This window comes from Sorex araneus, chromosome 5 (assembly GCF_027595985.1).
Source record: "Sorex araneus isolate mSorAra2 chromosome 5, mSorAra2.pri, whole genome shotgun sequence".
NCBI classification, from domain to species: domain Eukaryota; kingdom Metazoa; phylum Chordata; class Mammalia; order Eulipotyphla; family Soricidae; genus Sorex; species Sorex araneus.
This window is the reverse complement of record NC_073306.1, coordinates 112,399,200-112,415,029: the sequence shown is the minus strand read 5'-3', so window position 1 is coordinate 112,415,029 and position 15,830 is coordinate 112,399,200. Positions and strand designations below refer to the sequence as shown.

The 15,830-nt window shown below is 39.4% G+C and overlaps 1 protein-coding gene across 2 annotated transcripts in view; it reads right to left on the bottom strand.

Moving 5' to 3' along the window:
• BTBD9 (BTB domain containing 9) overlaps window positions 1–15,830 on the bottom strand; it is a 477,618-nt gene that overhangs the window by 402,278 nt on the left and 59,510 nt on the right. For both annotated transcript variants that reach the window (XM_055138623.1, XM_055138624.1), the window contains exons 5-6: window positions 13,692–13,911; window positions 8,757–8,876 (exon numbers count right to left, since the gene is read on the bottom strand). In XM_055138623.1, coding sequence (XP_054994598.1) covers window positions 8,757–8,876; window positions 13,692–13,911 — 340 coding nt within the window. The remainder of the gene's footprint in view (window positions 1–8,756; window positions 8,877–13,691; window positions 13,912–15,830) is intronic.

The window sequence follows — 15,830 nt, the reverse complement described above, 5'->3', positions numbered from 1 at the left end:
TAGGCAGAGTGGGGTGAAATCTGAATTGTAGCCTAGGCTTAACTTTCAGAGAATTCTGACTTAGCCAATACCTTCTTTAGGTTACTATTTCCAAATAAAGACTGAGAAATAATTATGTAATTCACAAATAAACATATCCAAGGTTTTGTTGTTTTTAATCTGCCCTTCCCTATACCAATATTCAACAAGCAAATTCAATAAGGATTTCCCCAATGAAACAATTTTCTCCTCCTCTTCGGAAGTTGTGTTGGATATTCAAGAAATTCCACTTCTGCACTAATTTCTGAATTCCCAGTATCAAGGCTCATTTGTCTGTTTCTTATGCTTGGAGGTTAGCCGCTCATGAGTCCAAGACAGCTTCATATTCTCTTCCTTCCTTGCAAAAAACAAGTAAGTCCTACACTTCCATGCCCAGTAGCTCAAAACCCAGCTTCCAGGCTCAGGATTTCCTTAGAGACATAAATCATCCCAGGGGGAGCAGCAATGTCAAATCTCCACCAGGAGATTCTGCGTAGGAAACTGCAGTACTGATTCCAATTCCTCCTGCCCTGCGCCCAGTAAGGCTACCTCTGAGACTGTATTACTTTTCTAAGCAAAAGACACAGAGATTTAAATCCTGGCTCCCAAACTTGTTCTTCACTTCAAGGGAATTCTTAATATTCTTTGAATATTGTTTTTGAAAATAAATCTAATTAACCCTTTACTGGAACTCTTCTAGTTGAAACAATTATCTTTAAATGCAACTTCAGGCAATACTATGTCCCAGACGTCCAAAACAACTTTATAAGGTTACATAAAGAAAGAAGCACTATCACTCACATGTCATCTTAGAACTTAAGAACATCGATGAGAGGTGTGGGTCAATGACAAAGAGATGATTTTTACTGCTGAAACAAAATCAGGCCCAAGATGAAGCTAGAGAAATGATTAAAAGTTGTAAGCCAAGTGTTAGAGTTAACTAAGTTTAAACAGACTCTGCTCCAGCAGGTGTCCTGGACACCAGAACGTCCATTCTCCTCATTTTGCCAGTTCAAGCCCTTGGTCCTTGAAAGCTCAGTTCAAATCTCCCTTTTCCTCTCTCTCTCCATCATCGCTCTTGCAAGACTAGACAGCATTTGGGAGTAGAGCTCACACTCACGTGGTTGGGGTGCCCCAGAGATACACACTGGTCGTTGTACCAGAGACCACACACTGCAGCAGTGCTGAGAGGGCACTCAGCAGCTGGGGCAGTGCTGGGCAGACTCTGCAGCCTCCAGCTCCCAGGGAGCTGCTTGAGCAATGTGCCATCTCCGCATCTCTCAAATTCAATCTTTAGAGGATGCACATAACTACTTTTCTGCCTATCCACTTACTCGTTTTATTAAGACCAGGATTACCATAGTTCACCTTATCAATCATCACAAGGTTGTCACTATTTTACTATTGTACTACTATTGTGGGCTGGAGCGATAATACAGTGGGTAAGGCGTTTGCCTTGCACGTGGCCGACCCGCATTCAATTCCTCCATCCCTCTCAGAGAGCCTGGCAAGCTACCGAGAGTATCCTGCCCGCACAGCAGAGCCTGGCAAGCTACCTGTGACGTATTTGATATACCAAAAACAGTAACAACAAATCTCACAATGGAGACGTTACTGGTGCCTGCTCGAGCAAATCGATGAACAATGGGACGACAGTGCTTCAGTGCTACTACTATTGTATTATGAAATTATTGTTGTATCAATGAAATATATCATGAAATTCTTCATACCAACAACTAAACTGAAAACTCATCCTTTTATGCCTGGCACCAAAACTAAGTGCCTTAAAGAAAACATATATTTAGTGAATGTTAAATGAATGTCCCAATGAATAAACTTTACAATTAACAAAGGAATACTAAGGAGTTATTAAGCATAGGAAAAAGAGTATCTGATGGGGAGGTGGTATCCAAACCTCATCCTGGAACTAAATGTTTGGAAAACAATTTTAGCAACACCAAATATAGCTTCTGCCCCTCCAGACAACAGCTGTTTGTGATTATAATAAGCGGTCATTAGTGTGTTAACATCATCTCGTATAATGGCTTAATAAAAACATTAATTTATATTCTAAAATTATAAAATAGAGAAAAAGGACAACCCTGTTTATTTTCCTATGTTCTAACCTCTTCACTATGGACAAAAGAAGTGCAACATGTTATTTTCCTTCAACTAAAATAAACCCCTAAAGCCTGAACTCAATTGGGTAACTTAAACGCAATAGCCAGGGGGCTGGAGAGACAGGGCACTTGTCCTGTGTGGTCAACCCAGGCTTGATCCTGGAAAACATGTGGTTCCCAAGCCCCGCCAGGTGTGATCCCTGAGTGCACAGCCAGGAGTAAGCCTGAGCACCACCAGGTGTGGCCTAGCAGAAAGCAATTCATGATGTGAAGAGATCTTGTGAAAAGAAATTCTGCAATGTATTTCTTCCTAAGCAAAACAAATCAGGAGTTAAGAATATCAGATTCACTTCGCAGTAATAGTCCAAAATAATCTTCTAAGTAACTAAGGAGCAGGAAAATTCAAAGTTCTATTCCCAAACTGACAAAAAAAAAAATCAAGATAAGCAATCGCTACACCACCTTTCAAGCTTTGTTTGCTTCTGTGTCACACCTGGAGATGCTCAGAGGATGTTCCTTGGGTGTCGCCTCTGGCAGTGCTAGGGCTCAAACACACTGAACTACCTCTCAGGCCCCTTCCTGAGAAGCATGTTAAAGACAAAAACTTCCCCTTACAGACCCTACTCAGTAGTGTTCTTGTTGCCAGGAATCATTACCAGGGTGGGCAAAGAACGGCCACACTGGGCCAGAAGTGGATCCTGCCAAAGAAGCAGTCAGAGCTTCTTTGGGCACCCTGTCTCCTCCTATTGGAAAGCAAAGCTGTTTCCTTATCCTATACCCTGCAGAAGCCATGTGAGGCTGTCACACTAACTGTGCAGTCAGATCTGTGGCAAAATCAGTTTCTGGAAGGTTAAGTTTCCTTATTTGTGACTTTTAAAGCATTTAGTGATATTCTCCTAATGCTACTCTGAGAATGATAAAAGGTGATGAAATGTGTCTGGTCCATATTATCTCTTCAATAAATGGCCTCTCCTTTTCTGGGCCTCCCCAGAAGTCCAGTAATCCTCTCTCGGGGAAAAAAAAAAAAAAAACTATCACTTTTGAGTTAACTCTTCTATTTACTTCAAAATTTCAAAGGAAAAAAATACATTGTTATATTTATGAAACTGAATAACTTACTAGAGAAGACAACCGATCAGCTTTATTCTGTCAAGTTAGGAGCTAGCCAGCACCCAAATGTACATCACCGGACTTCAGGACTAATTAATGCTCCGTGTGAGCAGAAAGACTTAAACAGTCAAAACTGTTTCACAGGTTACTTCACAAATCACAGACTTCAGAACAATTTATATTTAACTATGGTTTTATTTTTAAAAATGGCAATTTCAACTTCCCTTTGGCCCCAAGTAAAATTGTTATGATTTAGTGACACCAAGTGGCTACACTTTGCTTTACATTTTTTAAAGGAAAATATTCGTCTGAAGGCTGGGCTGCTACATGCTGCTTCAACTAAGACATCAATGTTGTGGGTAAAGGTACGATTCAAACTAAGAGTGAACTAAAATGAGTACTTTTTTAAAGGGAAGCTATTCCCTTTCCTTTACCTCTGAAAAAGACACATCTTAAATTCTGAAGATGCCAATCATGTAGAAAAAGTAAAGGCTCAGCATGATTCTAATTGCAATTCTAAAGCATCCTGATGAACCACTAAATAATGTGTCTGCCTATACATATGTATAGATACAGATGCCAATTTCAGGTACAAAAGATAAAAGAAAAAAGACATTATAAACTGTTGTACAATGTTAATATAAGAGGCAAAGAATGCTTCCACAAAGAGGAATGTTTGTTTTCTCATTTGTTTTATATCTTATAGATCTATACAGTATTTGTGTAGGTACTATAATTCAATATAGGTTGCTTAAAAAATCATGCTGTTATCTAATGATAGTAGGGGAGAGAAGGATATACAGCAGAAATAAAAGAGATTAAAGTACCCTATACCAAAATTAAAAGTTTTAATAATTAATCTACTAAGGTCTCCCACAGTAGACCAGCTACTTCCGAATAACATTTAATGCAGACCAAAGAAAGCCAAAACATCATTCCTTCCATCCAATCCTGGATATTTTAATATCCAGCTCCCCTCTATTCAGCCCCCTAATTAAAATAATCACCCTCCTCCTCTTAATCCCAGTCACTATCATAACACCATCTTCACACATTTGGAGCTGCCCGACATGCTTCCGTTATTTGTTTGCATCTGCTTCACCCAAATTCCAAAACCGCAAAGAGCTAGCAGCCCTCTTTATTGTCACTGCCTCGGGACCAAGTACAATGTGGGGCACAGAGTAGAAGCTTATTGTGGCAAGAGTGAGAAATAAATGAAGAAAAACCTATTTCCTTACTGGTGAAACACGCCTAAATTTCTGTAGTAAGTGAAAGTAGAAGCATCTAGTGAGATGTTCATCATCACTTATGGCCTCTAAAGCGACCGCTGAGACCCAGAGACAGGCTGGCAGATGCTGTGCTGCACCTTTCTCTTTTCCACAACACATTTGGTTCATTACAATTTCTTATTTTAAGAGAAGAAGAAAAAAGAAAGGATGGAAAACTACATAATTAAAAGACTTTCAGCAATACTCAAAGAAATCAAATTCCATATGCTGGAACTTGACACGTGATAAATATGGACAATCATATGGTAAGGAAATATTATTCGTAAGGAGTATTATTAACTAAATGGTTTTAGTCAATTAAAATATTACTAACTAAATGGTTTTACTCAATTAACTATCCCCAACTATACAGATACATGAAAAGCTTATTGGCTGGATTAAATCTTTAGACAAAGAAAATACAAGCAATATAAAAATATTTAAAATATTATAAAACATTTTATAAAAATATATAACAGATATATATTTACTTTAATGTTCAGAACAAAGACTCTCCTTTTTAAACATAATACTAAACCACCAGAAATCTTTAAAAAGATTATTTCAAATGCTAATTTTATAATGGCAAAAGTTAATAAAATATTAGATAATAATTTGCAACATGTATTAAAAAAAGATAATGTCATACAGCCATATACACTCACATATATGTACACATATCCAACACTCTATCAATGTGCATTTATTAATATACTAATAATAGTCTTCACAAGCCAAAGACAAAATTGTAATTACCCTAAGAAATACATGCTGAAGACAAAATGCAGGTCATTTATAAGTAAAACAAAAGAAATGACAAGTATTTAATTAAAAAAAAACTCTACCTCACTGATGAGGAAAAAAAAATTAAAACAAAGACTTTTTCTTAACACGATCGCTGTTGTAACTCTAGGCTGCAGTCACATGCAGGCTCTAAAACCCACCTCTATCAATTCACACCAAGGATTTCAAGTTTTCGTGTATCTCAGCCACTGCTACACGGATGCCAAACTGCCAGAATCATATTGAGAAACAAAAAAAGTATGAACACCTCAAGGGCACTCATGGCTTGCCACTCTGCTAAGTCTGACGCTGGTGCTGCTAGGGCCCGCGAGCTAAGAGAGCTGGAACAGACCTTACCAGACGGCCAAGAAAACCATTTAAAAGTTGGGGAATTTATGAGTGGACATTAACTTTTGAGAAAAGAGAAAGCTCGTAACACGGTTCCAAGAGCGTATGAAAGTTCGCACTGAAAATGGCCAGTCATTTCCTTTACTTCGACATAAGGGCTAGGCGGAAAGGCGGAGCTTAGTCTAAACTTTGGGCTACGTAGCGCAGTGCCCACTTAACCCTCAAGGCATTCTATAAAAGGACCCACAAAAAGCTAATCATTTCCTTTAATTCACCGTTATGGCTGGGATGAACATGCTGACTTCAATGCCTGACACACAAGGTGAAAAGCTGAATGAATTATATTTCAAAAGAAGTTTGAATGGTATATATATTCTCCCACAAAAACATGAACAAAAAGCTTTACCAAACCCAAAATATCTGGAAATTGTGGGAAACTCACAAATGGGTTTGTGAGTTGCTCAGAATAAGAGAACAGCTCCTTGAATATTTTAGATTTCTGTGCATAGACTAGTACCCAGGAAAATTCACGAAGTCTAGGCTCCTGTGGCAAGGAACAGTCTCTTTACAGGGAGCTGCCGTGACAGAGGGCAGCAGGGCGTGGCCAGTGGGAGATCAGGGCCTTATGAGCATGAGGCTCTGATTCGGTTTCCCGCAACACAACAGCATCACCAGAAGTGGCCCCCATAACTAATAGTTTTCCCATCCCCAAGGGGAAAGGAAAAAGATTAGAATCGATACTTCTTGTTTCTAAGGACATGTGATTTTTTTTTTTTTTGGTCATGGTTTTGGGGCCACACCTGGCTCTGCACTCAAGAATCATCCTGGCAGTGCTCAGAGAACCATAGGGAATAACAGGGATCGAACCCAGGTTCGTTGTGTGCAAGGCAAGTGCCCTGCTCTCCGTACTATTGCTCTGGCTTCGGACTTGTACTTTTATTATCAGAGGCAAGACAAATACGTAACGGACACTGTAGAACAAAAGGAACGTACAAATGTGCAGATTACCAAACATAATGCAATCTAAACACTAACGTGCTAAGGAAACAGACAATTTATATGTTCCAGGTGAAGTTCCAGGAAGAAGTATATTTAAAATACTGTTTAGGTAGTCAAAAAATGATTGTGCAGATAAGGAACACCAACTATAAGTCATCCTTAGGTAACCAATAAGATCTTATTCTCAGATACATTTGGAATTTGAACAAAATTTCAACATATTTATTGTAAGAGGAAGAATTTATGGATGAATATAGTAATTAATACAAATTAAAGTTTCCTAATATATTACAGATATCAAAGCTCCTTCTTCTTCTTCTTATCACTAACACTGCCTTTGTTCAGTTTTTCTAAACCAGAGCTGGGAACCAGCTGTACCAAGAACTAGCATTATGGATACAGTCAGGCTTTAAAACACATGAAAGCTACAGCAATAAAGGCAAGGTCATACGAGAGATAAAACAGGAAAGGAGAGCATAAATAATGTCCATTAATAAATAAGGAGAAGTATATTTTCTAAAAGCCAGGGATCATGACCAAGGCACATGTCTCCTCCACAAATGGGGATTTCCGGGTGAAGCACAGAGATCCTGTCAAGGCTGGTATTTTATTCACAATTCGTTCTGGGAGTCCTGTTGCTATTGTCTCAAATTAAATACAAACACACAGTCCTATGGTCCACATCAGATGCTCTGGCTGTTGGGTTGCTTATTTTTTAACCCGACACCATGGTAATAACCTGCATCGATGCAGACTCAATCTCTTCCTCCACCTCAGGGGCCCCTCTGTCACTATCAAAGTATCCCTAGGCAGCTCTGAGATACGCAATCCTCACTCAATTTCTTGTCCCTCTCATTCTAATCCATTCAAAACTTCTCTGATAAAAGAGCAACCGTCAGACCCAAGACACTTTAGTCCCTCTTTGGGGAAATAAAATTGATTTTCTTCATTTTCACACATGAGGATCCCTGGGCAACAATATTGGGTCCAGTCATACCCATAATAAAAATAATATAGGCAACATTCTTTACTGTACAAGAGCGTAGATTCTGTGGAGTTCCTGAGGTTAAAAAAAAAAAAAATCCAGCCTGATGTTGTTAGATCTTGAGCTTAGTAAGTATCATGTGAAACTAAATGCCGTGGGACACTCCAGGTGCTCAGGCCAAACCCGAGCGGCTGGGGACGGTGTCTGCAGGGCAGAAAGGAGCAGGTTCCACATTCCTTTCCACAACTGACTAAACAGACCAACATTTTTTTTGGGGGGGGGGATTAAGGGGAGGGGCGCTTTGATCTTTTGACTGAAGGTAGAGAATCTAGAGGCAATTTCCTAGGCAAAAACTGCTACGAAAATACAGCACAGTTTCAAGGTCCCTTTTCCAACTATCAGACTCATTATTCCTCTAGGTTTTGAGAGATTTCAGATGGTTTATACTTAAGGAAGACTATGAAACACTCAAACAGCAGTTTTTTCCTTTATCTTGGTGGGGGGCTGTTTTCAGCCATGCGTGGGGGCCACTCCCAGGTCTGTAGATGCAGGACTTCTCCCAGAGGGGCTGCAGGCCACAACGGTAACATCAGCCAGAGCCCCCAGCTGCCCTTACCCCAGGCCCAACCCACTAAAAACATCTGCTATTTCTAAACCCACTAATACTACTAATACCTAGGGGAAAAAATATACAGGTACTAAGAACATGCACGGTGACATCCAAAATCCCCCTCCTGGTCCTGAAGAACATCAGGAAAACCCAGAATTATTCCTCCTAGTTTTCATGGAAAGAATGCACATGTAACAGCAACTGCTTTCAATGTACACCATAATTTTTTTTTAATTTTCTATTTTTCAATGATCTCCCTGCCTTCTTCCTCATTTACTTATATACCATAGGAATATAAATATGTTACAGAACTCTTTGGATAAACAATTCCACAGTCTGCTCTAATAGGAAAATGATGAATTTTCCACATTTCCACTGTTTTCAGTTGGCATGTGTTTGGAAGCTGATACCCTAAAGAAATCCTTATTTTCACAAGACAGGAAAAACATTATTTTTCTTAAAGTCCAAATCTTTAAAGCAAATATCAAAATTATGTATTAGCCATGAGTTCTAACCTGCAGACCCGGGCTGGAAAATATAACTTTTGCCAAGAACGACAGAGATACTGAGAATGATCAATCACTCTGATCCAATCAAGCTCATCCATGGACACCTCAATGAAGTATGAATAAGACCTGTGAATCGAAAGAAAAAGGTGGAGGGGAAGCTTATTAAAGTAGCAATACAAAATTATGCCTTAGTAAAATGCTAAAAGGTACAAAATCACACAATTCACTGATCATATCTTCTGCATTAACAAATTGTGTTAATAATAAAATCTGTGTAGATCCCTGTGCTGTACACATGCTGAAATTATTTCTTAGCATGTCAGTGTGTCCTTATCAGGACACAAGCTCCTAATGAGCAAGGCGGCCGTGCCATGTCTATCTTCACAACCTCGGGTTCTACAACAGTGTTTGGCACAAATGGATCATGCAACACATCTGTTCCTTTTCTTTTCTTTTTTTTCCCCCTTTTGGGTCACACCTGGCAATGCACAGGCATTACTCCTGGCTCTGCACTCAGGAATGACTCCTGGCGGTGCTCAGAGGACCATATGGGATGCTGGGAATCAAACTCGGGTTGGCTGCACGCAAGGCAAACGCCCTACCCGCTGTGCTATCACTCGAGGCCCACATCTGTTCCTTCTCAAATAAGATTCAGATGCTCTGCGCAGACCCTTAGGTGTATTAATAGTGTCTCAACAGAAAAAGGAAAGAAACAGAGAAGAAGGTCTGACTTCTCTCCCTTCCCTGGCTGGACACTCAGCTGCTCTGCTCAGGAGGAAAGCCAACTCAGAATGGTTCCCAAGAGAAGCTCGCTTCTCCCTCCTTCCTCCTAGTCTTCCACCACCCCACACAAATTTTTTTAAAAACCAGCAGAAAAATAAATAACAGGGGTGAAGAAAAATTACCCATTCTTTTGTGTACCACTTAAACATTTCCAGTTAATTGCCTGGTTAATGATTTAAACATACTGTCATCCTCCTCTGGACTCTCCTCTGCCCCTTCCCTGCTCATCCCAACAGAACTACACTCTCTCCCACTGTAAGTCACATTTAAATTTGAGATGCAGTTATTACTTGTACAGTAATATCAACAAGAAATATCTTCAAAGATTTAGGTGACCATAAATGTCAGTGTGCACCCAACAGTCGTGACCAGAAAAGGTCAGCTTATTTTGTGTCATCCCCTCGTTTTTCTGCTGTCCCCTTTCATTGAACTTCTCCAAGTTATCAGCATTTCAGGATATAATTTTACAACACATTCAGAATCATTCTGGCTTAAGATCTGGAATTTTTCACCTTTACTTAGAATAATAACTTCTGTATGGGAAAGGATATTTATGCAGTACCCATCCGATAAAGGGTTGATAACAAGGATATACAATGCACTGGTTGAACTCCACAAGAAGAAAACTGCCAACCCGATCAAAAAATGGGATGATGAAATGAACAGAAACTTTTCCAAAGAAGAAATCCGAATGGCTGAGAGGCACATGAGAAAATGTTCAACATCACTAATCATCAGGGAGATGCAGATCAAAACAACAATGAGATATCATCTCACACCACAGAGACTGGCCCACATCCCAAAAAACAAAAGCAACCGGTGTTGGTGTGGATATGGGGAGAAAGGGACTCTCCTTCACTGCTGGTGGGAATGCCGACTCGTTCAGCCCTTTTGGAAAACAATATGGACGATTCTCAAAAAGTTAGAAATTGAGCTCCCATTTGACCCAGCAATACCACTCCTGGGAATATATCCCGGAGAGGCAAAAAGGTATAGTAGAGATGACATCTGCATTTCCATGTTCATTGCCGCTCTGTCTACAATAGCCACAATATGGAAAAAACCAGAGTGCCCAAAAACAGATGACTGGCTAAAGAAACTCTGGTATAGTTACACAATGGAATACTACGTAGCTGTCAGAAAACATGAAGTCATGAAATTTGCATATAAGTGGATCAACATGGAAAGTATCATGCTGAGTGAAATGAGTCAGAAAGAAAGAGACAGACATAGAAAGATCGCACTCATATGTGGAATATAAAGTAGCTGAGAGGTACAAGCTTACAATGTTGCGATTCCTGGCAGACATTTCTCTGGACTTAGTTACTAAAATACTAAAATACAGAAATCCAAAACTGTGCTGCTGCTAGTGCGGCCTCCTGACTTCATATCTCTTCATTCTCAGCAATGGAAAACAAATTACCAAATGCTTTCTTTTCAGCAGATCGACTTTAGGGGGGAGAAACTCCAAATCAATAATAGTGAATTTTTTTTGTTTAAATATTGAATGTAATCAAAGTAAAGTGAAAGTAAAGTGAAATTTGCCAGTTACACATGCGGGGTGGGGGACTGGGGAGGTGGGGGGAAGGGGGATGTATATCGTGATTCTTGGTGGTGGAATATGTGCACTGGTGAAGGGATGGGTGTTTGAGCATTGTATAACTGAGATTTTAACCTGAACGCTTTGTAACTTTCCACATGATGAATTAATAAAAGAATTTTAAAAAATAATAACTTCTGTGAGAAACATAACTGTTACAAAGAGAGTTTAAGTCCTCCATGAATGCGATGCACATGCTAAGCAAAGTGCCTTTGAGTGTTTAGTATCAGAGAAATGACAATGATAATTAATTTCAGCTTTAAATATACTAACATTTCCTAATTTTTATAATAATTTCACTAGTGAATCGTGCCTACCACATAAAAATAATGAAAATGCTATGTAAGCAGTAATAGCATTTGACTATTATTATTAAAGACTCCTAGAAACATGTGTATTGTGCATTTCATGCCTCTTCTTTCCCTTTGAGCTGGGGACCCCAAACCAAGTGTAGTCAGGAAGGCCTCCGCACATGCACAGCACAGGGAGTGGAATAGCCGAGGTGTCTCCATTACCACCGAGCCATCTCTGAGTCCTGTCTCACTGAAGATCCCTAACACCTGGACTGTCAGGCCCACATCAGTGCACATAAGCAACATCTCTAGATTCCCCCCCAAATATATATTCTTTGTTTTTGTTAGGGGGCCACACCCAGTGGTGCTCAGGGCTGACTCCTGGTAAGGTTTGAGGGAACAAACGGAGTGCTATGAATTGAACCACAGTCAGCTGGGTGCAAGGCAAGTGCACTACCTACTGTACTCGTGCTCTGGCCCCCAAATTCCAAAATATTTCAAAAAAAGGTAATAATAACATGAAATCTTGACCAAGGTGTCAACATTTCCCACAGCACCCCATGACTACGGGAAATGTTGATGTCCATTCATAAAACTTCCCTCATACTTCACGGCCCTAAGATACCAGGGTAGTGAATAATGTTATTTCTCTCCCACTGCAAGAAAATTAACTAATCTCGAAAAGATCATCACGCTGACCACTACGTCTCCCTGCCCAGACCCCGAGTCATGTCAGTTTCTGGCTAACGGGAAGGGGCAATGAAGGAGAAAACAAAATCTCATGGCTCTGCCATCATGATGTAAGCCATGACAGAAACCATGTCCTACCACGTCATGACATAGACAGTCATGCCTCATGTCTCAGAGGTACTTCTCTGGTACCTCTATCAGAATAGCTGGGGCTGACAAGCCATGGTGATGTGAAAATATCCACATAAGTGGAAGGAGGCCGACTCCTGAAGCCATCATAAAACTGTATGGGTTCTCAGACTAGTGTCTACCTAACTTTTTACAAAAATTTTTTCTTTTCTTTTGTGGCCAATACTTTTCCAGACACCAAAACACAAACTGTGTGTCTCTTCCTGAGTTAGAAGAGCTGAGTCAGGCCAGGGAGGGCAGAGGGAGACCTCTGACTTGCCTGTTTCTGTTCTCTGACAAGCAGTAATAATCTACTCAGGTGGTACTAGTGTGTGTGTGTTTTTCTTCAATAAGATAAAACGAATAAAAAAAAGTTAGCAAAATATACAAAAATAAAGACTCAAATAAACAAAATAATGGTAACCCATATAATCATTCAAAGTAACATTTTAATTTTTTTTTCATTTATATAATTTTTAGCTATTGCAGCTGAGGTGAACTGGTTATGAAGTGTTGAGAGTTTGAGCTCCTGGAAAACAGTGAATTGCATCTCACAGTGTACTACATCTCACCCAAGTTCCAGAGACCTTCTGCCACTCTCCTGTTTCCTCTAGTTTGTCCCTCCCTCCCTCTGCTTTGTAACCTTGGTTACACAGTAAGAGACCCAGGGCTTGTTTTCACAGAGAGCTTCCCATTCCCCTGTTCCTTTATTTACCATACATGAGTTAGATGAAGCGAAGAATGTTTTCAAAAGATTAGAAATGTTCGTAATGCGGGGCCAGAGTGGCAGTACAGCAGGCAGGGCATCTATCTTGAATGCAGGTGCAACCCCAGCATCCCATTTGGTTTGCTGAGTTCTGTGAGGAGTAATACCTGAGTGCAGAGCCAGGCGTGATCCCTGATCACTCCCGAGCCAGGAGTGAGCCAGGTATGGCCCAAAATGCCAAAAAACAAAAATTATGTTCATAATGTATCGATTAAAAAATAAAGCCAGCTTTCCATATTATCTAATCTTTGCTTTTAATTTGTATGTGTGACTATAGCAAAACAAAAGTGCCGCTTATATGTGTATGTATATATTTATATATAACTATATAGCTATATAACAGGGAGCAGTGAGATTACTAGTTTTCATTTCCTTTATTTGTGATTAACTCTATTTTCTATAGTCAACACATTCACTGTTTTTATAAACAGGAATAGGCAAAAATTATTTTTAAAGGAATATACTTTTAAACTCTTTTTTCAGAACTCAACTTTAACAGAAATAGCAAAGTGACTGCGAAGAAAGAAGTCATCAAACCTGTTAAAGCAAACTAGGTGACCATAAGCTCAGGCCATCTAAGGTTGGGCCATCTCAGTCACGCATGCCAGGTTATTGCCAAGTCGTACCAGTGGCTCACTCACCTGCTGTCACGGTCCCACAGGAGTATCCTTATGTGATTAATAATGGACGGCTGGCCCAGCTTAATCTCGATGCCGGAACGGCAGTCATCATCAATTGGGTGCCGAGAAAACCCATGATCCAAATCGTAATTTTGAGTGTCACCATCTAACAAAGCAGATTTCAGCTCCCCTTTCACAACCTGAGCTCCATACTTCATAGTTGCAATGTTTTCTTCTGGTACTACGGTTAAAAAAAAAAAAAAGGTTAGTTCAATGGTTATTAAATCATTTCATAGTGGGAGAAAAAGAAAAAAAATTTAGTTGATTCTAATATGCAAATTTAATTTTTAAATGGCAGAGAAAGTTTATGGAGATGAAAGATACAGAATGTCTATGAGGATGAAGAAACGAGCCACATTAAAATTTAATGACACAGCCAATAAGTGCCTGAGACTAATGCTGTTAAGAAAAATCTAATAATACTAGACAAGATATTACTAAGTCAAACAAAACAGTTCCTCTGAGTTAATTCTGTTAGAAGCTTTAAATTAATATCTAAAGTGAAAAAGTAGCAGGTAGGTCCATGTAGACTAAACACAATGTTTAATTAAAAGCAAAGCAGACAAGTCAGATTTCTGATAAAACTAATGAAAATGAAAGGTTCTAATATCACAGAGCTGAAGTTCATTCATTGACATAGTAAACAAATTACTCTGGTTAAAATATATGAATATGTTTAAAATAAGATAATGCTGTACCTCACTAAAGGATTTCTTAAATGGAACATCAGTCTATCATCAAAATCAATAGTATGGTTTGAATTAACCCCACCCCCTCCTGCCTCTCCATATTAGATTTCTTATGTATTCTTGGGACTCTAAAGTCCTCTGTGTAAGTTTTGCTTCACAGATCTGGAATCTATCTTTAGGTGCTAACATTCTAAAGCAAAAACATTCTATAAGAGGTCAATCAACGTTAAAAGTCTGAACTTCAAAGTCACAATTTAAATTATGGCTCTTAGTCAAGCTTATCAATTTGAGAAAATTATATTCTCTCAACTTCAATCTCCCAGTAGAGCAATATCTCTCTCCCAAGTGTTTTTGTTTGTTTTAAGGGATAAATGAGAGTATGTTTGCAAAGCACATAGTAAGCACTGAAAAAAATTAAAGACCACCATTATTGTTGTGAAACACATAGAAAAAAAGCATACAAAATAAGAGAACTAAGCAAGTTTATAGCTTGTAAATAAATAGTGAATTCTCAACAGTACACATACATCATAGCTATGTGATTTGAATATGGGAAAGTGTGAGCTATAATTAGGCTCTTAGGGAAAGGAGATAAGTAATTCATCATTGCAGATTTCTTGGCAAACGTGCATTAAAACATTTTTTTTTAATGAAGAGAAGTGAAAGAGTGACTTCAGAAGATAACAAAAATGTGGCTGGAAAACAAGGGTTGAAGTAGGTTTAGATGATTTTCAAAAGAACAAGGCAACTCAGGAACCTGGGGAAAGCCCAGAGGTACAGTGTCTGCCTCAACGGCCGGAGGCCAGAAGCTCAATCCCTTGCACCACGCCAGCTGCCCTGTGTCCCAGCAGCTCTGCCACTGTCCCGGCAGCCTTGCCTAATTATGTAACCTCTGGCACATCACAACCACATGTGTGTGGCAACCAGTCATCAAAACAACAAAGAGAATGCAAGGGGTAAAAGAAATTAGGCATCTAAGAAACAAACCCAGTTATGTTCAAGTCCTGTAGCACTGCACTGTAGCACTGTCGTCCCGTTGTTCATCAATTTGCTCGAGCGGGTACCAGTAATGTTTCCATTGTGAGACTTGTTGTTACTGTTTTTGCCATATCAAATACGCCACGGGTAGCTTGCCAGGCTCTGGTATGCGGGTGTAATACTCTCGGTAGCTTGCCAGGCTCTCCGAGAGGGACGGAGGAATCGAACCCAGGTCGGCCACATGCAAGGCAAATACCCTACCTGCTATGCTATCACTCCAGTTCAACTCCTAACATAAAAAAATTAAATTGCCACCTCCTAAATTCTATCAGCTCATGATAATCATAAATACCCTTCCTGTTTATTTTTTATAAAAAAAAGAATTAATTCCTTTGATTTACCATAATCATCCTTTGAGTCCAGTGCTACTATT